This window comes from Zonotrichia leucophrys, chromosome 20, assembly GCF_028769735.1.
Source record: "Zonotrichia leucophrys gambelii isolate GWCS_2022_RI chromosome 20, RI_Zleu_2.0, whole genome shotgun sequence".
Taxonomy (NCBI): domain Eukaryota; kingdom Metazoa; phylum Chordata; class Aves; order Passeriformes; family Passerellidae; genus Zonotrichia; species Zonotrichia leucophrys.
Window position 1 is genome coordinate 10,685,803 of NC_088189.1, and position 24,916 is coordinate 10,710,718.

The following is a 24,916-nucleotide window of genomic DNA, read 5'->3' on the forward strand; positions in this document are numbered from 1 at the left end:
CTTAGACAAGGGCATCATGAAGCTAATGAGCTTGAAGGATGTAGCAAATGAAAATGTTGATGTATGTCTATTGCTAATTTGACAAAATACTCAAGGTCCATGTGTCCTAGAGCTGAACATGTTCATTGTAATGCTAAAAAAGACACTTCCCCTGCTAAAAAAGACTTCCCCTTCCCAGTCCTAACTTCCAAGAGGGGCTGTGCTTGGAAATTCACTAATTCTGGATTTCTGTGTACACATAATGGCAGGGAAAGTCCCTGGGGGTGTGCTGGATTTCTGGAATAGCACTGAGCACCCAGGCTGGGGCAGCTCTGAAATAAACAATGTCCCTCTCCAGTGCGTCATTATTGGCTTGTTGCACACCAGGTAACAAATCCAATTTTGTGGGTACCACCATCAGCCTGGGGCTGGGCTGTACCTCTGCTCCCCTTCACACAGGGCCCCCCTGCCCTTTAAACTTGGGCAGGGAAACTTCCCCAGAGGCTGTGGCTTGTGTGGAGTGAAACTCCAGAGCCCTGGGCCCTGCCACTTGCCCAGGAGGTCACAGCCCAGGAATATGCCACTCCTGTGCCACCAGCCAGGCAATGGGGAGGGCCTTTCCCCCTTGTTTCACACCCCATTCCCTGGGGACAAGGGGTTCCAGGGTGGGATCCATCCTGCCATGGCAGCACGGGTGTCCCAGGCTGGCTCAGCTCAGTGACAGCCAGCGTGGACTCCAAGGGCTGCCCGTGATGTGACTGAGACACAATTCATCATTAAAATGAAACAGATCACAGCTTCAGCTCCTTTCCATCCCTCTCAGCACTGCAGACAAACTATCAACAGCCTGATTTCCAGAGGTGCCCCCAACCTGCCACCCCCACTGTGTGAAATGGGGACTCAAATATTGAGCATCCTTGAAGCTCAGGGCTCTAATGGCTTTTCTCACTTGTTTACCCAATGCACAGAGCAGGGCTAATAGCTTTCTTTTATCATGCAAAGGTTTTATTAATGGGAATTAATAAGAATTTGCAGGGTTCATTTAGATCTTGGGATTAAAAAGGCTCACTTCAAGGGGCTGTTACTGCATAAAAACAAACACAGGCTCACGAGCAAGAACATTAAATGCAGGCAATCATTTGTAACGTGCATTTTCATAACTGCTCTCTTCTCCTGAGAGTTACACAAACAATCTAGTCAAACAACCCTCTCTGAGGTAAGCAATAGATTATGGCTTTATTTTATTGAAGGAGAAACCCACAGCATGATGAATATCAAGTTATCAAGTCCATATCTGGTTCCTTCTTTGATCACTGCTGAATTCCTTTACTCCTAAACAATGCTTTTATAGACACACATCCAATAAAATGTGCTAGTTGCTTTTCTAGGGAAGGGAAGACAGAAGGGCAATTAAAATATAAAGGTTTATTTCCCTAAAGGATTAACTAATAGATGAGGCTATACAGAGTAGGCTAAAAATAGAGTCTATATGGGACATATTTGTGCTCTACATTGAATAAGAGCCCAGGAGCACCATCTTGTAGCTGCTCATCCTCTACACCTCTCTGGAAGGTTGAATCTCTTTTATTCTCAAGAGCAACCTTGGCTACTCAGCCTCAAAGTGGCCAAAGCGCTTGGTTACCTCCCCTATATCCAAAGAACTATAACTACAGTTTTAACATAAGCCTGGAAAGCTTCCTAACCTGTATTTATCCTCTAAATAGCTGCTGAAGAAAAACATCTGACTTGATTGGCCTTTCTCAGTTGTTCTTATCCCCTATTAATCCCTGCTGCTCCCTCCCCAGCACGGGGCTGTCCCCTTTGCTGATTTACCACTCCTTTCCTGTGGCCACCAGCGCTGCAATGAGAGTTATTAAAAGGTGTTAGAAAGGGGAGCACTCGGGCTGTTCTAAACTTAGAGTAACCTGAAGCAAGCCATGAGGTATCCCCTGGTTCCCCTGGTGAACGAGCTGACCTTTCCTCTGCTTTTCTTCTGGTTCTGCTTGCCCTTTGTCATGCTGCTGATCATCGCCATTATCTGGCTACAGCTGCTGCTTAATGAAGGTAAGCTGGGCAGTTGATCAGGTAAAATGCTGCTGCAGAAAGTTAACTTCCTCTTTAAAGCACTCTGCTGGCTATTTTTAGGTTCATGCCACTTGTCACAGGAGGCAGCTAAGGGTTTGTTAGTACTGGTGGTAGCATACAGAAAAAACAAACAAATTATTAGGCTTTTCTGCTAAAAATGCTTATAAGACAACCATTTACCCTTCTTACGCTCTCCCTTTTCCTCAGTGGTAATTTGATTTAAGAAGGACAAAGGACAAGTAATTTTTACAGGTTTCTATTTCAAAAATCTCCCAGAAAACAAGCCTAATCCTCTAAATCTGTGTGCATTTTAAATTCTGGCCTCACAGTTCTCTTGCACCTCTCCTTTTTGGAAAGGCATGGAGGGTTTTACTGGGGGAGCTGGTAAGGAATTCTTTTATGCTGAGGTTGATAGAAAGTTTTGAAGGGAGGAAGACATACATTTTCATTTATTGATGTATTTTTCCAGTTTGTTTTTCCAATCCACCCCTGATTCTTTCTTCTAACGTGTCAGTAACCAATAACAGGCTTTGGTTTAGACTAATAATAAGCTTGTTGTTGCACTTGTGAGGATAAAGCCTTGCTACTATGCTCTAATGTTGGAGAAAAAAAATCTAATCCCAGCTGAGGAAGTTCCAAATCAGTGACAAAATATCTATTTTACATAGCTGTGCCACATCCTTACAATGCAATTGAGTGCTCAGGCTTTTGTCTGGACAGAGTAATTCTCTTGATGTTTTGAAGGAGATTTTTCAGGTTATTCTTGCTACATTTACATTCACAATTTCTGGCCTGTAGTGACTGCTCTTAGCACCAGGCCTCCACCTGTTTCCACAAATGCTCTAAATTACATTTTAACCAGTAAGACTAGACACATCACTAAATTTTTACATACCAGCATATTTACAGAATAAGAACATTAAAGCTTTTCTCAGTTATAAAAATAAAAGTACTCTTTTTAATAACTTCCTAACTAATTCAGTCATATCCACTTCCTCTATGCTAGTTTACAACAAACACAATTAAAAAAGGTAGTGCTTCAGCTTCTCCTTTATTAAAATTGCTGATTAAGAGCTAATTAGTTAAAATTAAACACTTGTAAAGACCTTTTATTGTCTAGTTTGGTTTGAAAATCCTTTATTTCAGCTGGAAAAAGTTCAGAGGAACCTTGTCCAGCTCCTAGATGGGATGTGCAAATCTTGCAGCCATGGGGAAAAAGTCACATCCAGATGTTTTACATGTTCTTTTTAAACCTGCTTCTAGCACAGATGCCCAGCGCAGAAAAGACTGAGAAAGAATCTCCTGATGAGCCTGAATCTGACTCTGAAGATGAACTAACAGAGGAAGAAAACCAGAGTGACGCATCCAGTACAGAGATGCAAGAGGAGTCACAATCCAGTGGAGCTGTGGGAAGACTGAGGCCCAAGCCTGCTTATCTGAGCTCGAATCCTAAAAGCCAAAATCTTCTTGCTGTGACCTCCAACAGCTGGTCCCAGAGGCAGAAGATAAGATATTCCCGTGCTGAAAAGAGCATTTTCTACAACATCCTGATGGTGAGTAGTGGGGCCAGGCTGCCTCCTTGCATATCCACTGCTTTTGTGCCTCAGCTCTGACTTTTTTCACCTCTGCCTGACTCAGAGGCCTCTTGGGCAAGACAAAGCTCCAAGATTTCAACCAGGTTTCTGCCTTGTTAATAACTAACAGGAGGTTTTCTTTTCTGCCTTCCCTGTTTGTGGTGACTCCTGTTGTAGATGAGGTAAAGGCAACACAAAATTGTGCAGAATGACAATCATGAATATGTGTGTGTGTTGTGTGTATTTAAAGGTATATATACATATTTTAAAAGTCCTTGAGAAGTGCATTTAAAATGGCAAAATTTGCTACTCATTCCTCTAAGATAAGAAGTTTAACTCAACTGTGTGTAAGAACTCTCTTGGTATTTATGGCTGGTACTGTGTACTTTAAAAAGTTGCTTCAGATTTCTTACAGTGGAGCATGTGACTGAAAATAAGATGTATTTCACTTGCTCAATAAGAACTGAGGCCAGAAGTCTCTTTGCAAACACAGCAGCCCTAATCCTTTCAGGCTTTACACAAATCCCAAAAGATAAATTTGAAGCAGTGGAAGAGCTTCATGTCTTTTGTGTCTTCTCTTTCCCTGTGCCTTGACTGTCTGTTCCTTTGCAGAAGGGGCTCACAAGGGAAAGCTGCTCAGTGCCTCCACTGTCACTATTCCCACTCCTGTCTGCTCAGTTACATTGCTGGGAATTTTGAATTGCAGCAGCTGAGGTACTCACTCAGGTTTCCTTCCACCAGTTCTGCTGGAGTGCACACCTTGCTTAGGCTGGACTAGCCAAGCACTGGAATCATCTTAACCTGCTGCAGTTATTTGACTAACACACCCTGAAGCTGAGCTTTAGCATGGCATCAGCAATACCTCCGTTGAAAGCATTTTTAAGACCATTAACACCACCAAGGCAGTACCAATTCAGTGTAGTAACAATTTATTTAACATTCATTAATTTCCTAGTTTTTCAAAAGATAACAATGAGCTTGAGCTTGTCTAGGATACCATTTGGTTCTCCTAGAATTTCTCATATGTACAACTATTAACTTGAACACAGCAGCTTGGACTTGTCTTTTGTAGGATATAACATTTGTTGGTTTTATTGGGTGGGTGAGGGAAGGGAACAAGCACTGGTGGTTGCAAAATCCTGCTGAAAACGGAGCCTCTTCCCAAGACATCATTGAAGTGACAATTAAATTCTTCCTTTTCTTCCCCAGCTGCTGTGCTCCTTTCTTTCTTCTCTCACCTGGAATTTTGTCTGCCTGCTGCTCCAGACCTTTAACATCCTGAGGACTCTGCTGCTGCCATCCTACCTGGTTACCTACGTGGCTCAGCTGTCCACCCTGCTGGGTGAGAGAGCTGGCAAAATCCTGGGCTCCCTGAGTCTGGAGAGCAGAGGATTGCTGCTTTCAGTCCTGGGGAGGAAACTGCAGCTGAGCCAGGCTCAGAGAACCACCTCAGGGTGAAAACAAAGGGGGGTCCCATGGCAATCCAGTTCAGCATTGGTGACAGCCACTGCAGCATGGCAGAGGGAGGAGAATTTTCTGAAAGAGAAACCCACTCCACACTAAGCACCTACTCAGCTCACCACAGCTGCTTTCAGAGTGTTGACTGCCTAAATGTGAAATGGATGACAGCTGCCAATTTCTTGAGGGATAAGCTCCTTTTTTTACAAGGACTGAGCACTCCACCAGCACCAGTAGTAGTTTCTGCTCACCAATACTAATCTTTGATTTCAAATAAATAAGATCAAGGCAATCTCTCTCTGTAGTAGTTCTTACTGGATTTTAAATGCAATACAGCCATAGGATTATTATACTCATAGTTCAATTAACACTTCTCTCATCTGTGTCTTGTCAGGTCTCAAAGTAGGAAACAGCTTTTCAACACCCAGGTCTGTGAAATGATGCAGACCTACCTCCAATTAACAAGAAATAATTAAGCCCTCAGCAGATCCTGAGCATGCACGTCCCTGATTTCCGTTCAGGCTTTGTTTTCCAGCACAGCTGGCAGGCTGATGTAAGGTAGATTACAGCCTAGAGAGGCACTCACAGCAGCTCGATTTAACCAGTTATTGGAACCACGAGGAGGGCGAGGAGCCTGTGATGAGCCATCTTTTTGTCGCCTAAGGGTTTATCGAGGTGCTGGATTTGAACAGAACAGCTGTGTGCTCTTGTGTTGATGCACACGTCCAACACACTCTTTTGTTTCCAAGAGGATCTGAATTACAAAGTAATGCAATGAGCGCGCTGCCGCTTGTGGGAATCATTGTTTCTGTGCCCGTGTGCGGTGCCTGTCTCTCCAGGGCCTCACACGGGCACATTGTGCAAAACCAGCCCGCAAAAATGATGAAACCTGCCCTGCTTGTGTTTACTTTCCCCACCCCATCCCCTCAGCCCCGCGTGGCCAAATATTTATCCACGCTCTTAAATAAAACTTGTTTGCCCGCATCTTTATTTTCGCGGCTCTTTTCTTTGGAAAGCAAAACACAAAAGAAAAAGAAAAGCTGTTTGCCCAGGACATCCCCCTCTCCCTGGAGGGAGCTTCGGGGTTCTTCTCCAGCAGGGATCCCCCGTTTCTTTCCCCGCCTGCCAGCGGCAGGGAAGGGTGGGATGCTCGGGGCAGATGCGGAGGGAGCGGGCGGGGAGCGGGGCGGGACGGGGGCGGAGGGAAGAAGGGTCCGCGCTGCTGCTCTCGCCTCCGCCGAGCTGCGAGCCCGGCCCTGGGCGGCTCCGGCCAGCTGAGATGCGGGTCGGGAGAACCCCGCGCTCTCCGCTCCTCCACATTCTCCTCCTCCTCCTCTCCGGCCGTGCTTTGCAGCGCTGAAGGTGGGGACTGGTCGCTCCAGGTGGGCACTGATTGCTCCAGGTGGGCACTGACTGTTCCAGGCTGGCACTCATCGCTCCAGGTGGATACTGACCCCTCCAGGTTGGCACTGATCCCTCCAGGTGGGCACTGACCACTGCAGAGAGGCGCTGATTGCTCCAGGTGGACACTGACCGCCCCAAGAAGGCGCTGATCCCTCCAGGTGGGCACTGACTTCTTCAGGGAGGCGCTGATTGCTCCAGGTGGGCACTGACTTCTTCAGGTGGGCACTGACCTTTCCAGGTGGGCACTGACCGCTTCAGGGAGGTGCTGACCCCTCCAGGTGGGCACTGACCTTTCCAGGTGGGCACTGACCGCTCCAGGTGGGCACTGATCAGTCCAGGGAAGCGCTGATTGCTCCAGGGAGGCGCTGACCCCTCCAGGTGGGCACTGACCGCTTCAGGTGGGGACTGACTGCCCCAGGGAGGCACTGACCACCCCAGGTATGTTGATGCTCGCACTGCTGGGGGCTCCGGCTGTGCCCCGCAGCCCCGGGGAGTGGATGCCGTGGTTGTGCAGCCCTGAATTGTCGCTTTTCCCACAGAATTTGGCTTCTGCCCTGTTGGGGAATGGGGTTATTGTCTCAGCTGTGCTGACATCTTAAAGCTGTCTTCCTTGAGCCAGCGTGAAGGAAGTTTGCTGGTAGTGTCAAGGTTTTTCTCTTCACCTTTTCCACGATGTGCACTTAAAACGTGTTGACAAGAAAGGCTTCATCTGGCAGCTGCATTGTTGGGGATGCCTCTAATATTGCAGCTGAAGCCCTGGGGATGACACCTCCTGTCTCTAAGGGATTTCACTTGTTTAGACTACTTGAGTCTTTTAGACTGTGTTAGCCTCTGCTCAAAAAGAAACCCTGTTATCTTGAGGTAGTTGCCAGAATGCCACAGTTTAAGTTAAAAATGTTAAACTAGGACCATCACTGCAAAGAAGTGGATGAACTGAGGTGGGTAAATAAACAATCTAAAGGTCTAGGAGAATATTGCCTCTTGTACTACATGGTGATGTTCTAAAGCCTGGTGCTACCAAAGTGTATGCTTTGTGTAGTTTTTAGTCTGTGTAAATACACTCAGAATAGCTTTAGCTTGGCTGGGCTGGCTGTCCCTGGCAGTGTCACTGTTATAGCAGGGAGGTTGGTGCCAGCTTGCAAAAACCTGCTTGAGAAAGCTACTTTGAGGACTCCTAGCTCCTGCAGAGCTCCCCAGTACCACAGCTATGCTGATGGCACTAGTGGTTTCAACCTGGTTTTCCTGTCTTTGAGCTATGAAAAATAATGCACAAATAAATATTTGGCTGCTAAGAATAGGACTTTTGTGTGTGAATTTAGCTAAAAGTAGTATAGAAAGGGCATTTTGGTTCTGCTGTGGGTCAGTGCCTCTTGGTGTGTGAACTGGCCTGGATAATGGACACAGACCTACAGATGAAGGGTCTCAGTTTGAACCCTGTAGACTTTTTATTGTGATCCACATTTCTTAAAATATTCCCTTTCCTTGAATCTGGCCTGTTCCTGTGCCTGTCTTTGCTGGGCATTTGGAGCTCTCAGCATGAATTTAGCATGACCTTGAAGCTGCCTTTTAGTCTGCAAGTGCTTCAATAGCATCCATGAGTTTGTGCTTTAACTTCCTTTTGCTGTAGTGTGCATAAGCTACTTCCTGGGCATCAGCAAGAGGGTTTGCAGCTTTGGATGCTGTAGTGGAGCTCCTGCCAGTGTGGTTGTTTACACTGACCACAAATAGTTTTGGATTTAATTCACCTGAGGGTCTCTTGTCCACCTGGTGCATCATTTCTCATATGAATCCAGCAGCCTCTGTCCCAGAGCTCTTCCATGCTGCACCAAGCAGGTATTTCCTCTGCTTTAAAGATAGCAAAACCTGGATTGAACACTTTGGGGCACAGTTTTAGTGAGAGTTGTCATTTGGTAGTTCCTTTTGGCTGAAGTTACGCCCTCTGGGAGGTGGAGGATGCATTTCTGTGTGCCAAACTGTACCGTACATCTTTCGTGACCTTTTGCACATAATTTAATCTCTCTTTTTTTCCCCCTTCTTGTTTGTAAAGCCTTTACTTTGCAGGGGTGGGGTCTGTTAAACATCAAGACTCTGTTGGGAAGCATTGTATGTATAAAAACACAGATAACAATTTCTTTCTCCTCTGGGCTCAAAACTCTGCAAGATGTTGGTAAAAAGACCCAAACTCTAATCTAGAGTAAACTGAAGTGACCTAATGTGTTTTGGTGGATTTAAGTGATAAACATATCTCAAATCAGTATGTCAAAGCATTGTTAAGGTCTTGCAGCATGTGGGGATCCCTAACTTGTCAGCAGGACCTCTCTGTGTAACAGCTGGGTGAGCTGTGGCTGTTTACATCCTTCTCCTGCAGGAGTCATGGGATGATTTAACTTGGTTGACATCTGTTTCCAGTAAAGAGGAATTTGGGTTTCTTGGGTCCAAGCTTTATGAAGAAAAATAACACTGAATGTTTGGCTCAAGATCCCAAGAGGGCGCAGCAGCAACAGCAGCCGAGCTCTTGGGTTAATCAAAACACATTTTTGAAGTCACTTTTTTAAATATGGAAAGGAAAAAACCATAACTGTTGTTTCCCAGTTCACAGCATCTTTGATTAGTTGGGTTGAGACTTGTGTTACTTGTCAAAGCTTTACAAACTGCAATGGGTGAGTGTCCAGCTTGCCTTAAGGAAAATATCACACACTGGGGTGCTGAAATGGGAGCCCAGAGAGGGGCTGGCACCTCAGTTCTTTACAAGACCCAGCTGGCTTACGCTTTCAGAACCGTGCTCTGGCTGTTTTTGACCTTGCTTTAAGCAGGAGGTTGGCTGGGGTGGTGACCTGAGGAGCCCCTCACTCTTGTGATGGTGCAAACTGCTCCAGGAACAGTGCCCTTCCCTGTCTGCACAGCAAGGGAGCCCCCACCCCTTCAGGGCCTCCTTAAAAATCACTCTGTGACTGGCACTGGGATCTTCTCTTTTGGGTAAGGAGGTCACTGGGGCATACATGCAATATACTCTCAGCTTTTTACATCCTTTAAAAGTTAGAAACTACCCTACCTGACCAACAATATCATGCATTTTAGCTTCATATGCCTTTTAGGCTCCCAGTTCAGCAAAAATATTTTCTTAATTAGGGATGTTATGGCCCATATGATTCCATTCCAAGCAGTTTAAATGCCTTCAGTTGGAGACATAAAAATATCTTAGTTGTGACATGATGTTTGAGCCTTCCTGCTGCGGATGCAAAATCCATATGGCAACGAGGCTTAATTGAAACCTGCTGGAGTTACTTTTCTCCTGCATCATATTATATGAAATATTCTTTATGCAGCTGGCTTGAAAGGACTAGCCTTAATTAGATATTTCTAATCAATTAGTGCTTTTGGAAATTCTGTTCCTTTCCAAGACTCATGATTTTGGTTTATGTAAAGCATTTCGGTTTGATAAACTACATATGAAGTACAGCCTGTGTGATTTATTCATTTTTTATGCCACAAATTTTAGGTGTAAGTCATCCATTACAGTTATTGATTGGGTGTGTAAGTCCTTCCAGGTGTGCTGTGTAGTGGAAAGCTTGTCTGAAATCAGAACTTGTTGCTTGAAGAGTTGGGTCTCTAAATTGGTTTGAGCTTCAGATGTTTGCAATATTTCCTGGTATTTGTTGCTGTTTGGTCAGGCCGTTGGGTCAGTTTGCAGGGGAGTATGTTTTGTGATTTCAATTAAGATTGGAGAAAGAAATACAAAAGCTGATGTAGCTTAAAGCATACTCCCCAAAGCAAATTACTCCAAGAGTCTGGAATGTGTTGGTGGGAGGCTTCAGTTTTAGTGAGATGTTGCTCCGTGCATGCAGGAGTCCTTCCCTTCCTAAATAATTGTTTCCATCTGCATGGCTTATTCCATCAGCCCCCAGGGCTGCCAGTGCCTGGACTGCTGAGCTGTTAAAATCTGTGTCTCTTGTAAGAATGAGGATCTTTCTCACTAAATATTCTGTGCCAGCTGTGTGCAAAGGGAGCTTTGCTCTCATCATACAGAAAAATAATAGGGCACCCCTCACTGGGGACCTTTTAGAACAAACAATATTCTGGTATTTCTTTCCCGTACTTTCAAATTTTTGGAGGGAAAAGTTTCAGGACCCTGTATAATGTCTGGTGAGCCCATTATGAATTCACTAGTTCTCTGGAAGTTTAGTTCTTATATAATATGAAATTTTGGCCATCTGTGATAACTCCAGTTGAAGGCTGTGAGATGTCCTTGTGAACATAGACACTCCCATCACATGGTGAAGTGACAATAACCAGCTTGTCCACTGCACACTGGTGGGTCAACAGTAGCAGCCTGGGCATGGATGAAGCACTGACAGGAGGCTGCTGGCCAAGAGTTATTTTATATCCCTCATTTATCTCTGCTTGGATCACCTAGGGAATGGTGAGAGATGTGTCATTGTAACTGAGAAACGTTGGAAAGGCACAAATCTGGAGCACTCTTCACTCCCTTGTCTCTGCACTTTTCTCTTTGAAGGCTCTCATTTCTGAATTAGATTTCAAGTGGTGAACACTGGGAATAAAGGTGGAATTTCTTGTATGTAAGCCCTTGAGTGAACATGAGCCTGGAGCTCTTGTGAAGCCCATAGCAGGTGGCCAATATATAATGGAACTGGAAGGATATCCTCTTTAGGCAACAAATAAATACAGCTTTGCTGATGAAAGTTGTTTTTGTCGGTCAAGGTAAAGCTGGGACAATGTTCCTGTTGGAAAGCAGCGGGGCTGACACAGTGGAAGGAAATCCCTGTGTGTCCCCCAGCGGAAGGTGAGGCATGCAGGGCAGTGTATACATCCCTGCAGCTGATCTCCCAGCCCCCTGTTTGGGGCAAACATTCCTCAGCCCTGGCCTCCCTCCAGCCTGTGCTCCACCAGGGTAAGAGGAGATAAAGGTAACAGCTGTATTTAGCTGCAGTGTTTCCTTTGAGTAACGGGAGAGGAAGGATCTCTGCTGGGAGCAGCCATATCCCTCATCCAAGGGCTTTGGAGTTCATTCACTCCGTGCTTCCTACGCTGCCTTGGCTGCAGCACTGCAGGCACGAGGCTGCAGGATGTTTGCAGGGCAGGAAGGGTTTGGAGCAAGCACAGAGCTGCCAGCTCCCCTGGGAGAATCCAAGGCTTGGTGAAATACCAGCACTCACCCTGGAAAAAGCTTTTTTGGAGAACGGCTTTTGGCAAGGCTCATTCTAGCTGTATGTCCTGGTTTGAGAGAGGGACAGTTTCTAGTTGTCCCCCTGGTTGGAGAGAGGGGCTCCTCTCTCCTTGATGAACTGTGAATTGATTATCTAAAGGGTGGTGATGGACTGAGAGTTGATGATTTGAGGGGGGGATGTATTGGAAATTTAATGGGGGGAGGAGGAATGTTTTTTTGAAGATTTCATTCTGAGTTCTGCGTGTGGTTCTCTTTATATATAGTTGTAGGTTAATAGAGATTTTTCTTCTTTATTCCTAAGTTGGAGCCTGCTTTGCTCTGTTCCTGGTCACATCTCACAGCAGACACCAGGGAGCATATATTTTCATGGGGGCACTGGCATTGTGCCTGCATCAAACCATGGCACTGTAATAATGTGTTAGATGGAAGGAAACTTAACTGGGGAGTGGAATTGGTAAATAAGATCAAGAAATTGCTGCTTTAAGGCATTCCTGTGAATTCTGCTCATGTGGTCTGTGCAGTTTTGTAAAGGATTAGCATCACCTCATTGTTAACAAAGTAGATGGTAAAGGAAAAACAGTCTTTGTAAAGGTGAAGAAGCTGCTAGCTGGGGGTCTGTGAATATCATTTAACCCCATAAAAGTTCTTTTTCTGACACTGGCTCTAAGTCAGGCATCACAGCTCATTTGGATCTCTGAGAGTTCCAGGAGGATGTACACTGTGAGGCCAGCTTTGTTACGTGAGCTCATCAGGTAAAAAATTCAAACAGGGGCTCAATCCTCTCTCAGTGGGATGGTAGCTTGTTAATTCTCTAATTAATTGGTTAATTGACAAAGTCCCTAATTCCCATGCTTATGAAGAAGCCAGTTTCCCATCTGAAGGTGAAAATGCTCCTTCCTCCTCCTCGAGCATGGTGCAAGTATCACAGCAGGCAGCCTGGGAGCCTCAGCAGTGCTGACTGAAAGCATTTTGGTAAGGTGATGTATTTACAGCTTCCACCATGGAAGCTTGATTTCTGCCATTCCTATGGGTTCTTCCAGTTATTTCTGGAGAGTTTGTCATATCAGAAACTGCCCAAGAGCTGCTTTTGCAGGGCTGCAAGAGCATCAGTTCTCATCACCTCCTCTCCTTTGTCTCTGCCATATGTGTAGTTCTTGTTTTAGCCCAGTGACTGCTCCCAGCACAGATCAGACTGAGCTGTATCAGCATTTTTGGGGCCAAAACATGAGTTGGAGTCAGGCCAGCAACCACAGCCAGGTGATGCCTGTGTCAGAAAATGTACAAAAGTTTGGTTGCTTACACCAGGGTTAAAATGTGCTTCATATGCCTTTCTGAATGTTAGTTGGGTTAGAGCATTTATTCATCAAAATTACTAGAGCTGTGAGATAAAACATAGTTGCTTTAATTCCTTTCTTGTGTGTTTTTAGGTTTATTTGTATGAAATCTTCATAGTTTTCAATTCACCTGTGAGTCCAGGTTGAATTTCTGCTTCTTTCACTAGTTGGATTTGACTGTGGCCTTTCAATTGCTGATCTATGTAAAATCTTCTTTTGGCCTTGACACTGAGCACTGCTCAGTCTGACCTTGCACGCCAGGTGTAAACTGAACAATAAAAATCTGTCTTGCATCACTTGACACTGATGCCTGAGACTCTGTGTCCCATCTCCTGTGTGTTAGAGCAGAGGGTTTTACACAGCAAACAGCACGTGGGGATTTAGAGACACTGCTCTAATCCCTGCCTGACCTTTGAGATGATTTTACACCACCAGCCTGAGCTGCCCTCAGTTCTTCCTGTAAATCCTGCACTCCCAAGCTGTTTGGGACTTGTGTAGCAAACTCCTCCATCCCCTCGCTGGCCAAACCTAGATCATGTCTGACATCTTCCAGCCCTGGTTTTCATAAAGACTCGCGTAATTAAACTTCGTCATTAAAATTTTGGAAAAACAAGCCCTCTTCTAATGAGTTAACAGGCTCTTGACTACAAATAGCTCTGTGAGAGCTGGGAGCTCAATTGTGCAATCAGGTCCAGCATCTCAACCAGTTTTGTTCCAGCTGTTGCATCGTTTAAACACGAAACCAGTACAGACAAGCTCTGAGTGGTGACTTCAGAGCCAGGCGCCAGCAGAGCAAAAATAGTGGATGCTGATTTTTTTTTCCACTTCTGAGCCTTTAAACAGCAGTCCAGCTGTCTTCTTGAGGACAAATGAGAAGAATGCCCATAAATATAAATTATAGGCCACTTGTAATCTCTCTCCACACAGAGAAGTTTGGATTCTTCCTGACAGACCTGTTACAGCTGAAGAGATGACAAAGTGGAACAGAAGCCTGTTAGGATAAGTGATGGCACTTTGGAGTACAACAAAACTGTTGCTTATGAGTGGAATAATTGGCACTTACAATTGCCTGGCTGCTAAATAAGAGCTTCTGCTACTTGACTGTATTAAATCTTCTTTTTATTTTGGAAATAACTGATGGAGCAATCAGGATTTGGGAAAATGCAGTTCCCTGGAGAGGGGGTGTCCTTCTGTTCCCCTGCTCGGAGTCTGGTGGATCTACCCACAAATGGGCACAGTGGCATTTCATTCCCAAGTAAACTCCCTATAACAATGCGTGTGGGGACCTATTTGGCAATTATTTTTCTCTGAATCTTGGAGTATTTAGGTGAGGGGATTTATGTTTTAAGGTAATCATTCAACAAGATAAGCTTAGTAAGGGGGGGAGGTAAGGGGGTGTTCAGCCTAATTTCTGAAGTAGTTTCAGCTAGCTACATAAATAAAAATTTATGAGGCCATTATAAAAGCCATAATATGCTAAAATCTGTCAAAACAAACAAGAAAGTAAACCTCCTAAATGAAACATTTCTTTGAAAACTCTACTTGTATTTAGTCCATGCTCAGGTGTTTCACTTTTAATCTTAACAAATATCTTAGGTGTGGAATTATGATCCATTCACTCCTATTTTCTCCTCCCCTTGTCTTACCATCCTTGCTAAAACCCCAGCTTATCAGTAGCTATTGTTGAGCTGGCTCATAACCTCGGCAGCTGCGCTGATTGTGGGGCTGTGCCACGGGCATGACTTCTCCTGGAGTGGATGTTTGGCATTCTTTGGGCAGCAGCTCCTGCGGGATGCCACAAACTGACTCACGGCGAGCTCAGCCCAGAGAGCCCATCCCCTGCTGTGATTGTGCTGCAGGAAATAAACAAGATGACAGCCTAATCGATCACATCTTTGGCCTGAGAACTGGGCCACCCCAGCAAGAAAGAGTGGCAGAAATGGACTTGCTGTTTGTTGCTCTATTGCCCCATCCCTTTGCCAGAAGGGAACAGAAAATCCAACGTGCAAAAAATCAAAATGAGGTTTGTGAAATCAGCTAGGTTGTGAGCTTGGGAGCTGGAGCTTTTGCATATTCTTCTTCTGTGAAAATGAAGGGTGTTCAAAATGCTCTGGGGATGAGCTGTGCACAGTGGAGTCAGAGAATCCCTGAGTGTGCTGAGCTGGCACGAGGTGCTGGTCACTCACAGCAGTGGAGAGGGGACTGACTGACTGACTGACTGGCTGCTGCTCCCTGGTCCCCCCTGCCTCTCCTCCAGAGGGATGTGTGGCCCTTGTCACCTGGCTGTGGCATAATAGGTCCCTGTGCTTGGAGGAAGTGAACAAACAGCCTGCTGGTCATTACTCTGTGACTGCTTTCTGCCTTCAGTGTCCAGCAGGAGGGATTTTCCTGCGAGGCACAGTCCCCTGGAGGTACCAGGGAGGTAAACGAGGTCATCCTCTGAAACCCGCTAAGGCTTCTAATTTTACACAGCCTCCAGTGCCCAGGAGGCAGAGGCATATTCAATTTACATTAATAAGCAAGTCTTGGTTATTCATCAGAATAAATGTTTTTGAGTGTTAAGAATAGCTCCTGTCTTAGCGCTTCCTCCTATTGTTGCATCTCTTCCTTGAGCAGTGGAAATGTTTTGGGCGATTTAAATTACATTTACAGTAGTAATTAGGTGTAAGCAACTTTACAGTTGACTTATCTGAATATACATCTGTGTCTAAAGAGAGTAGGACTTTCCCCCCCCCCCCCACCTCCTTCATTCTCCCAAGGCAGGACATTTTCAAACAGGGTGGGCAGCTGGACATACTGATATTTATTGATATTGATTATTGATCCTACATCTCCCTGGGCATTCTCCCAAGGCAGGACATTTTCAAACAGGGTGGGCAGCTGGAGATACTGATATTTATTGATATTAACTATTGATCCTCCTGCTCCCTGGGCATCCTCCCAGCAGGATGAGAGATTAGCTTTTGTCTCATGCAGTAAAGTCATGAGTGGAAACACTTTGTAGGGCCTGAGTGTTGCTGTTTCTTGGCAGCTCTTTTCCTGTGAGGTGCTGGTCTTCTCTCCCAGCTCAGGCAGAGCAGAATCAGTTGTGTGTCAGGCCCAGCTGCTGGGAGCTGTTTCCTTACCCAGACCTGAGTGCAGCTCACTCTGCTGCTCCCTGCCAGACTGGCAGCAAGCTGGGGCTTGGATAATCTCACTGATTTAGTGACTCCAGAAACTGGAATAATCTCTTAATCTCACTGAGTCTGTGTGATGGGTAGGTAGCACCACTTGAGGATTTCCTTATGTGGTGGATTGAGCAGGGATAAATGATTTTCAGGTTTTCCTAACGCTATGCACCCTCAAAATAAACCTGAGAAAAAAAGAATTGAAGAAGTTTTGCCATTCCACATTGCAGTGTGTCACTTGCATTCATTTCTCAGGGTAACAAACTGGTTTTGGGGTGCTTGACAAATGCAAAGCTGCCATATGATCTTGCAGTGTAGCCCCTGGATGTTTATTACAGCTGACCTGAAGGCTCTGATGCCCAGCTCTGCCAAGCAGCTCTCCCAAACTGCAGAGTTTAGGTCTGCTGAAATTCCTGGCTATCCAAAAGCATGTCGGATGTTTTCCCACCTCCTTTTGATCCTGAAAAAGTCAGGCCAAGTCATGTCAGCTTGGCAGGATGTGTGGATACCTTCAGAAATAACTCATGCACTAAAGTGGTGACGGTAACAGCGCTGGGTCTGTTCCCGTGATTCATTTGAACTAATTGGCTGCTGAGAGCATCATATGTCTCTTTGTCTCCATATTTGAGTGAGATTCAGCTGCTGTGATCCAGATAATCTTATCCTAGTGAGCTTGTCTCATCTCTAATGATGCCAGGAAGACTGTCCTGGAGCATGAAACATGCTGGAGAGCTCAAAACCAGAGCTGGAATATTTATCCTGATTCACTCTGAAAAAGCAGACTCAGCTGGACTCTATTCCTCCACCTTTTTTTTTCTCATAAGCACAATCTAGGAGATAAACTCACTGATTACTCCTCTCAAATGCCATGAATAACTGAAGGGCAGACAGGAGTGGAGATGTGAAAGGCTGTAGTGCAGCTGTGATTATCCACAGAGATCAGAAACTTTCAGCAGTGCTGTGTACTCTTTGTGTGAGTAATCAAAGCTGAATGTACTCTTAAAGAATTCTGTCTTCATCTGGATGCTTTAAATTTGCTCAGTTGTGCAACAAGCCTGGCTGAGTTATTACTACTGCATGAGAAACCTGAGGATGAAACTGCCTGGTACGAGTGTCTGGCAGGCTCTGGCTGTAAATTGACCCATTAAAAAGGATGATCAGCTGGCTGCTGGAGTTATTAAAAGACATTTAATGACAAGGGACACCACTGAGGGACAAAAGAAATAAAGTTATGGGCTGTGGTGCCCATCTATTTGCAGTGCTGGCAGGAGAAGGAATGGCCTGGAACCCAGCCCCTTGTTTCAGGGCAAGGTGTGCTCGGTGGGGAGTGGTTTGGAAAGGCTGAGTGTTCCCTGGGGAGAACAAAATGCTTTTCCAATTTTGTAAAAACAGAAAGCAAAGAGCAGCCACGTTTTCTCTTGCAGATATTTCTGTTGTCATCCCTCCTTGCTCTCCCCTCCCATGTCTCACATCCTGAGCAGTGAGTGTGGTCACACATGATGGTGGCACTTCTGCAGCAACTGCAGTCTGTGTAGCTGCAAAAAAGGATGAAAAAAAAAAATCTTTAATTTGCTTTCTGTGTGTTCCTACAATTTCACAAGTGGGTGAATTTTTATGATGGATAGTAGGAAGGAATTCTTCCCTGTGAGGATGTAAGGCCCTGGCACAGGGTGCCCGGAGCAGCTGGGGCTGCCCCTGATCCCTGGCAGTGCCCAAGGCCAGGCTGGACAGGGCTGGGAGCACCCTGGGACAGTGGGAGGTGTTCCTGCCATGGCAGGGGTGGCACTGGGTGGTCCTGAAGGTCCCTTCCAAACCATTCTGTGCTCCCTGCCTGTGTGTGATTCTGTGCTGCTGTAAAAGCTGTGGTCTCTGGGTTTTGGTTAGAGCTGAACTCCACAAGCTGGCACTTTCTGTGGTTGATCTTTGGGGCTGGTGTAGGAGGAGCTATGTAGATAAACCTGAGCTTTGAATTACGGGTGGAGGAATAAATTTTACAGGAATTGTGGGTAAGGGGGAAAAGAGAGGAAATTCCCATGAATAGTTTTGCATAGTTGATGTGGGGAGTTGTAAATGTCCCAGACCAAGAACATTCCCTGGATCTGAAGCTAGGGAGTGAGGCAGTGTTCCTTCAGCAGCAGGGTGAGCTCCAGCAGTGGTTGGGAAAATAGCTGTGTAAGTAGGAACAAAACCAAGATGGGCTCTTTTATGATGAGGGATTGTCTCTAAAATAACTATTGGAGGCAAAACAGGCTGAGCTGTGGACCCAGCCTTACTGGGAATATGGCAAACACAGAGTGGGATTGCTACTTGTGCTGATTGAGCTTTGTGTGCCCTCACTAAAAAAACTTAAATAAGTTACTTACCTTTTATCCTACTTATAAGTTACTTATCCTTTTAACTTTGGGATTCTGAATCCCAAAAAAATGCTAGAAGAAAGGAGAGTTACTGAAACACCACAGAGAGAAAAACAAGGAAAGAACAAAACCTGTCAGGAACAGCTACAGGGCATCTGATTGCTTTAACCCTTTGCTCACTTGTATGTTGCTTTGTCGATGAGATTTTTAAAGAATAATCTGGATTTTGCAAAATATTCTCTGTGGGTGTTACGAGTTTACACTGCTCTTTCAACACCAGTGTATTACATCCAGCTGGGCTTTACTCACTGCTCAACTACAGCAAGAAACGCTGAATTGCTTCTTTAATAAGCACTCCGGGTTTTTTTTCCTTGCCCTCCCCACGTCCTCAGGCAGATATTTTGTTCTTTTCTTGATGTTCTCTTCAAGTACAACACAAAGGAGCGAATACACTCCTTGACTCCTCCTCCCCGGGCTGCGTTGGGAGTTCCTTTTTCGCGTGGGCTGAGTCTCACGTTAATGTTTAGCAAGCCCGGGCTGCAGCCCAGCCTCGGCAAGAGCTCGCTGCTATTTTCTGCTCTCTGTGGGCTGTCCCCCGTGTCCCAGCGTGGGTGGCTCCGCCTCGGGCAGCGCTGCTTGAGGGCTCGGCTGGATTTGCTGTCACTCCAGCCGGGGCGGGGGGACACGGGCAGGGAGCAGAGGATGCTCCGTTGTCACCGCAGCGTGTGCTCAGCACGGATGGACTGATCGACACTCTCCTCCCGGCTGGACATGGACAAGCGCGGCTCGTGTGGCTCCAGGATGGCCAGGGGGGTGCTGGCACCTGTGCGGGCTGCCAGCTGTGCCCAGCTGCTCAGCAGGTACCGAGCGTTCCCTGGGGGGGTCCCGGCTGCTCTGCTCCTTAAAGCACCTGGGATGGGGTAGGGGGAAGCAAGGTGAATTTCTAAGGCTATTGTGTGCTCTTAAAATAGTGCTTTGAGTGCCTTGATCATGAAATGAAACCTGTGGAAATTCCCTTTCTTCTTCCTCATGCTGAGCCTACGAAAATCCCTGTTCTTTTCTCTGTGCTCGCTCTGGGCTGAGTGCAGCGAGCTGGGGAAGTGGGACCTGAGGGGCTGAAATGTGTCCCTGTGACACAGGGTCACCTGCCTTGGGGTCTGCCAGCTCTTCAGGGGTTTGTGCTTCTATATGAATGTAAGAATGTTGATTTATCATGCAAGTAATGGAGGATAGATCTGAAATTTGAACTGCTCTGCTTGACAAACACTGTTCTGCCTGTGTGTTTATTAGATATTATATGAGTTAAGAATTCATCTAAGGTCTATTTGCATCACTTGAGAAGTTTGCATTGAGTTTTAGAATGTTTTCTTGCTATAGTGGTCAGAATCTGTTGATTTTGGGTGAATGTGCTGAAAGTGATTTTACTTCTAATCACAGCTCATATTTTCATGTCTCTGTCTTAGTTGTCATTTTTTCCAGTCCAATTTGATGATGCTGTGCATTCAAAGCAAGGCAGAAACTCTTTGGAAGACCCCAGGCAAAATTGGAGTTGTGAAATAAAAAAAATTAATAATAATTGTAGGGGGACTGACACAGAAATGATATGGTAAATTACTTTAAAATTACCCACGTGGAAGAGAACGAGATTGAAACCTTCAGTGTTGCAGGCTTTCCTTGATAAAAATCAAAATATTTGTTAAAGACTTAAGGCTTTTGCCAAACGAGTTAGTTGAGTTCCAGTGCCTGTGCTGCTGCCAGAACACCTCTGTGGTCAGCTCTGAGCAGCTCCTGCAGCAGGAACCTCAAACTTGCTCACCAACTTTGCCCAAACATTGAACCCCAGCCAAGCAGCACTTCCCACCTTCTCACTCAGGACTCACCACAGGTGAGGTGTCTGTGTGTTTATGTGTAGCTAAGCCTCTTGCCCAGGATTGACCTAAAACTTACCTGTCCAATAGGGCAAGGATATGCCAGCCTGTTTCTAATTAGTTGGCCGTAATCAGGGCTTATTTTTGTTCAGCAACTCTGACGTGCTCATTGAGTTCCCAGTAATATTCCTGTTGGCTTGCAAGGGGCTGGTGGTGCTGCCATGGAGCAAAAGCCACTGCTGAGCCGGGTCTGCCTCCCTCTTCCTCTTGCTCTCAGTGCTGTAAAGCTTGTAGGACCTGGGGAGGCTCACAAGCAGGGCTGGTGGCCCTGGGCTGGCTGGTGACAGAATTGGTTATTAATCCCAGCCAAGGGCTTTTCATGGCAGGGTAAGCCAAACACTTTGTGTTATGTGTAATAACTCTGCCCTGAGAAATCCAAGCGAGGAGCTGATGACTCCTCCCTGTCTTCCTGCATCCCTGAAGCTCTCGTGAGTGAAGCATTGCTGGATTCCAGCACACCTCTCCACCCCTCCTTCCCCTGTGCTGCTCAGCACGTCACTCTTGTGGCCTCTCCAGCATCTCTGGACCGTTCTCATGCAGCTGAGCAACAACTTGCACTTACTCATTCTGTGCCCTAATGCAGCTACAGCTGGTAGAATGGGCTAGAAGAAGAAATAAGGACGAGTTCTATCACCCTGATTTACTCCAAGTTCAACATTTGGGAAGCTGTAGGACAAGTGTTTAATATGTGTGAGCCTGCTTCAGTAAAAGGCGATGAATGGTCACACAGGAAATAAGTTCAGAGCCTTTCCATGGTGGATTCAAACAGCTGGCAGCCTTTCCTCTGGAAGCCAAGGGGTCCCTCAGTCCTTGGTCCCTCAGCTGAGTGTCTGAGGTGTGCACAGGCTGAGCACATCACTGAAGTGCCAGCAGAATGGCAATAGAGGCAAGGTGCCTCAGCTAACGGGAGTGTGTTTTGAGGATGTGTGCAGTGACTGGGAGCTGTTGACTCATTGGCCTCAGCAGAATCCCTGGCAGAGTGTGCTCGGGGCTGTGACAGCAAAGGCACCAAAGGGCAGTGGTTCCCTGCCAAAGGGCAGTGATTCCCTGCCTGCTGCTTTTCTTGTGGCACTCCTGTGCACAGGCTCAGCCTTGGGCAGCTTCTCTATGGGAGAGGGCAGTGGGTGAGGACAAGGTGTGGGAGCTACAGGGCTGTGGGGTTTGTAGCCCCATGCCAGCTGGGCTGAGGGGTTTGGGATCCTGGTGCCATGCTGATAGGTGGAATTGGAAAGGCACAGCAGGTCCTTGTGGCCAAGGACATGGACAAAGCTGCTGGTGTTTCAATGGACATGGATTCAGTGGAAATGAAAACAGGGTTAGGAATGCCACCTTTTAAATAATGACTGACATCTAATCATCCTGTAGAGCAGCTTCATCAATTCACAATCACATTAAAAATCCCAGTACTACTGAAGGTTTGTTTTGGCCAGGTACCCCTTTCTCCCAGCAGGATTTCCCTTTGGATGAAAGCCCTTTCCTGTTTGGCTTACCCTGCTAATGCAGGGAAAGTGAGCAACAGGCTCATCCACTGTGACCTTACAGTCAAACACAAAGCCATGCACAGGGAGGATGGGTTGTGTCTTCTGAGGCCAAAACAAGCCCTGGCATGGTGGGACAGACACCAAGCTAATAGTGTAAGCTAAACACGGCTTTGAATATTTTTAATTTGGCTGTATCTGCATGGGGTTATCAATCCTGTTCTTGTTCTGCTCTGAGCTTCAGTCAGAGATGCCTCTAGGCAGATCTGTAATTAAAGGCAACTTTCCCTTTTCCTTAGCTTGCTTACTTAGCCCCTTACTACATGGAGAAGAGACAGATCAATTCCAGATGAAGGCCTGAGACAAGAAAGTAGGGATGGAGTTTCTTTGCCCTTAAATACTTTGATAGAGACACTTATTGTCAGGAAAGTTACAACCTGTGCTTTAGTTGAGATCCAAAGCTCTGGTGGAGATAACAGAATCATAGAATGGTTTGGGTTGGAAGGGACCTTAAAGATCATAAAATTCCAAACTGATCTATGGGAAGAAATGCCCAAGATCAGGTCAGGTTTCTCCAAGCCCCGTCCAACCTGGCCTTAAACATTTCCAGGATGAGATATCCACAGCTTCTCTGTGCCAGTGCTCCACAACCCTCTGGAGTTTGTGCAGCACAGAAAACACTGGAGTTGCCAGTCTGAAGCAGTGGGACACACACAAGCCTCAGGATTCACATCTTCCACTTCACACAGCCCTGGGCAAAGGTTTGCTGTTTGCTTTTTCTGCTGTCTCTGAGAGTGCCAGGACAGGAGGTGAGGCTGTGCCTTCTCACTGCTGCACCGGGGCAGAGCTGCAGCTTTGGGAATTGCTGCACACACACAGCAGGATCTGGCATGTCCTCTTTATCACTTGCAGAACTGGCTTCTTCCAAACAACCTGAAATGACGCTGCTTCCCCGAGCTGCTTGCATAATGGCAGATCTTGATGAGCTGATTGCTGTGTTACTGAAAACAAGCTGTAATCTTATTAGCAAATTGTGGCACTGCCATCTTAGCTATTCTCCCTGGTGCTGCAGAGACAGACCTTCAACTGTGCCATCCCACGTGGGCAAAGTCCTTGATAAAAAATGCCTTAATGGGGACATAAGTGGGGGTTGGCAGCAGTGCTGGATAAAACAGCCTGGGCTAAAGGCACTGTGACTTCTCACAGGGTGAAACTATGAAATATGTGAGCAAATCTCTGGTCAGAGATATGCAGAGGTACATCAGCAGTAGCAGACTGCTAAAGTTAAAATTGCTTTAATTCTGGCTCTAGCTGCTTTGGTTGAGTTAAGGCAGGGAAAGGAAAGCATGGTGAGAGTCTGTTGAGTAAGTTACTGTTCATTGCCACTGCAGTAATTTGATAATTAGCCTCTCTTTGCTTTTATGGCCCGGGCTGAGACATCTGAACCAGCTATGTGCTTTCCATTTTCTCTCAAGAGTAAGCCTTAGGAGGTCTTTTCTGCATATTGAGGAGAAGGGAGGAATTGGTAGTGGTGTTCACGTATAAAATTTCGTGTATTTTGAGGGTAACTAAGCCAGGCATTAAAGATTTGCAGTAGGGCTTTCTTCTGGTTTAGACCTTTAGTAGAAAAGTTGTGGAATTTTTGTTATGCAGGAGAGGCATCTCCTGCATAACATTGCTCTCTGTGGTAGGAATAGAGTTTTGTGTAATTATGTGTGTCTGAATGAAATAGTGATTTTGTGTATTTCTTGTAAGGTTTTGATAATGAGCAGTTGACTTCTTTCATACAGGAGCCTGTTTTTATATTTGCATTGATAATTTTGATATACTGAGGTTTAAACCTTGAATAAGAAAAATAGCTACAGCTACATCTATGGAAAAAAAACTATATATGTGAGTTACTGCTTCAGGATTTTCTCAGTTTTTTTGAATATTCCTGTCTGTTATTTCTGGATACCTTTATCTCACTACATGGTTTTAAACAAGAAAACTGAGTATGTTATGGACTGTCATGTGCTGATCTTTAGGTGACTTTTTTCTCTTCAGAATTAACTACATTTAAAAACATTTAATTAAAACCATTTCTTTATTTAGGTTTAAACTGCTTGCTTAGGGTAAGAACCTGGAAGCAATGTGAGGAGAGCCTGCATGGACTTTTTGGTTGTTTGTTTCAAGTTTTTGCTTTTGTACTCATGAGTTCTTTTTGTCCTTGAAGTAAATTGAAAGCAGGTCGGATGTGCATGGTCTGACATTAACACAATTTTGTTCTCTTACTAAGGGTCTTTATCTGTCAAAATATTGCAACCAGTTGATAGACTAATCTCTCTTTTTTTTTTTTTTTTTTTCCCCTTGCAAGATGGTTACATTCTATGCTTATGGTCTGGTTTCTTGTGAATGATGCTGTGACTTGCTGTGCTACTCCAAGCTGCTCTCGAGGCTCATTCAGACTTTCTGTCTGTTTCTTTGTTCCATGTGTGCCTTTGTGCTTGCTCCAGATCTTTGGAAATGTCTTTAAAGACTGGGTGCTGCTTGTGTGGCAGGACTGCCTTGTCTGCCTGAGTTCTTCTGTTCCTGTTCCCTTTTTCTCATCTTAGTTTTCTGGAAGCAGAAACTGAAAGGAATTCCATTTTCTTGGCTTGCACTTGTTGCCACCTGGTCTGTTTGAAATGCTTGAGAAGGAACCCTTTTATTTATTCATCTGCTAGAGAGGTATTTCAATGAGGGAGGGATGTTGAGCAAGCAGAAAAGAAGCCCAAGCAGCTCCAGGTCCTTTGAGAAACTCTCTCATGGGAGTGATTCAAGCCTGGAGTGAACATAGCAACAGTGTTTATTGTATTTTGGTATTCAAGAGGGTGAAGAATTACATGAGTGTTTGCAACATACTTGCAGTGTGGTGACAGTATCTAGGAACAGATCAAAAACTCCTCTGGGGCTGCGTTTTGCAGCCCAGGGTCAGTGAGCCCCCAGCAC

The 24,916-nt window shown here is 45.6% G+C and overlaps 2 protein-coding genes across 4 annotated transcripts in view; both read left to right on the forward strand.

Annotated features, from left to right (window-relative positions):
• Positions 1-1,792: 1,792 nt before the first annotated feature.
• ADIG (adipogenin) lies at positions 1,793-5,388 on the forward strand. Its single transcript, XM_064729992.1, has 3 exons — positions 1,793-2,043; positions 3,328-3,617; positions 4,848-5,388. Exons 1-3 carry the CDS (start codon positions 1,917-1,919, stop codon positions 5,094-5,096), a joined length of 666 nt encoding a protein of 221 aa, XP_064586062.1. The 5' UTR covers positions 1,793-1,916; the 3' UTR covers positions 5,097-5,388.
• Positions 5,389-6,525: 1,137 nt separating this feature from the next.
• The window catches only part of ARHGAP40 (Rho GTPase activating protein 40), a 39,326-nt gene continuing 20,935 nt past the window's right edge, over positions 6,526-24,916 (forward strand). The window contains exon 1 of one of the 3 annotated variants that reach the window (XM_064729612.1): positions 6,526-6,658. Coding sequence is in view for 1 of the 3 variants with exons in the window: in XM_064729610.1 (XP_064585680.1) it covers positions 19,312-19,400 (89 nt within the window). In the remaining 2 variants the exon portion in view is untranslated. Of the gene's footprint in view, positions 6,659-12,588; positions 12,658-19,083; positions 19,401-24,916 lie in introns of those variants that run through there. The other 2 variants (XM_064729611.1, XM_064729610.1) reach the window with 2 other exon arrangements.

Bases quoted from the DNA above. Each gene is read 5' to 3' on its own strand.
- ADIG (XM_064729992.1), top strand. From the start codon at position 1,917: ATGAGGTATCCCCTGGTTCCCCTGGTGAACGAGCTGACCTTTCCTCTG. The intron at 2,044-3,327 runs GTAAGCTGGGCA...ACCTGCTTCTAG, and splicing joins ACAGCTGCTGCTTAATGAAG to CACAGATGCCCAGCGCAGAA. The intron at 3,618-4,847 runs GTGAGTAGTGGG...TTTCTTCCCCAG, and splicing joins TTTTCTACAACATCCTGATG to CTGCTGTGCTCCTTTCTTTC.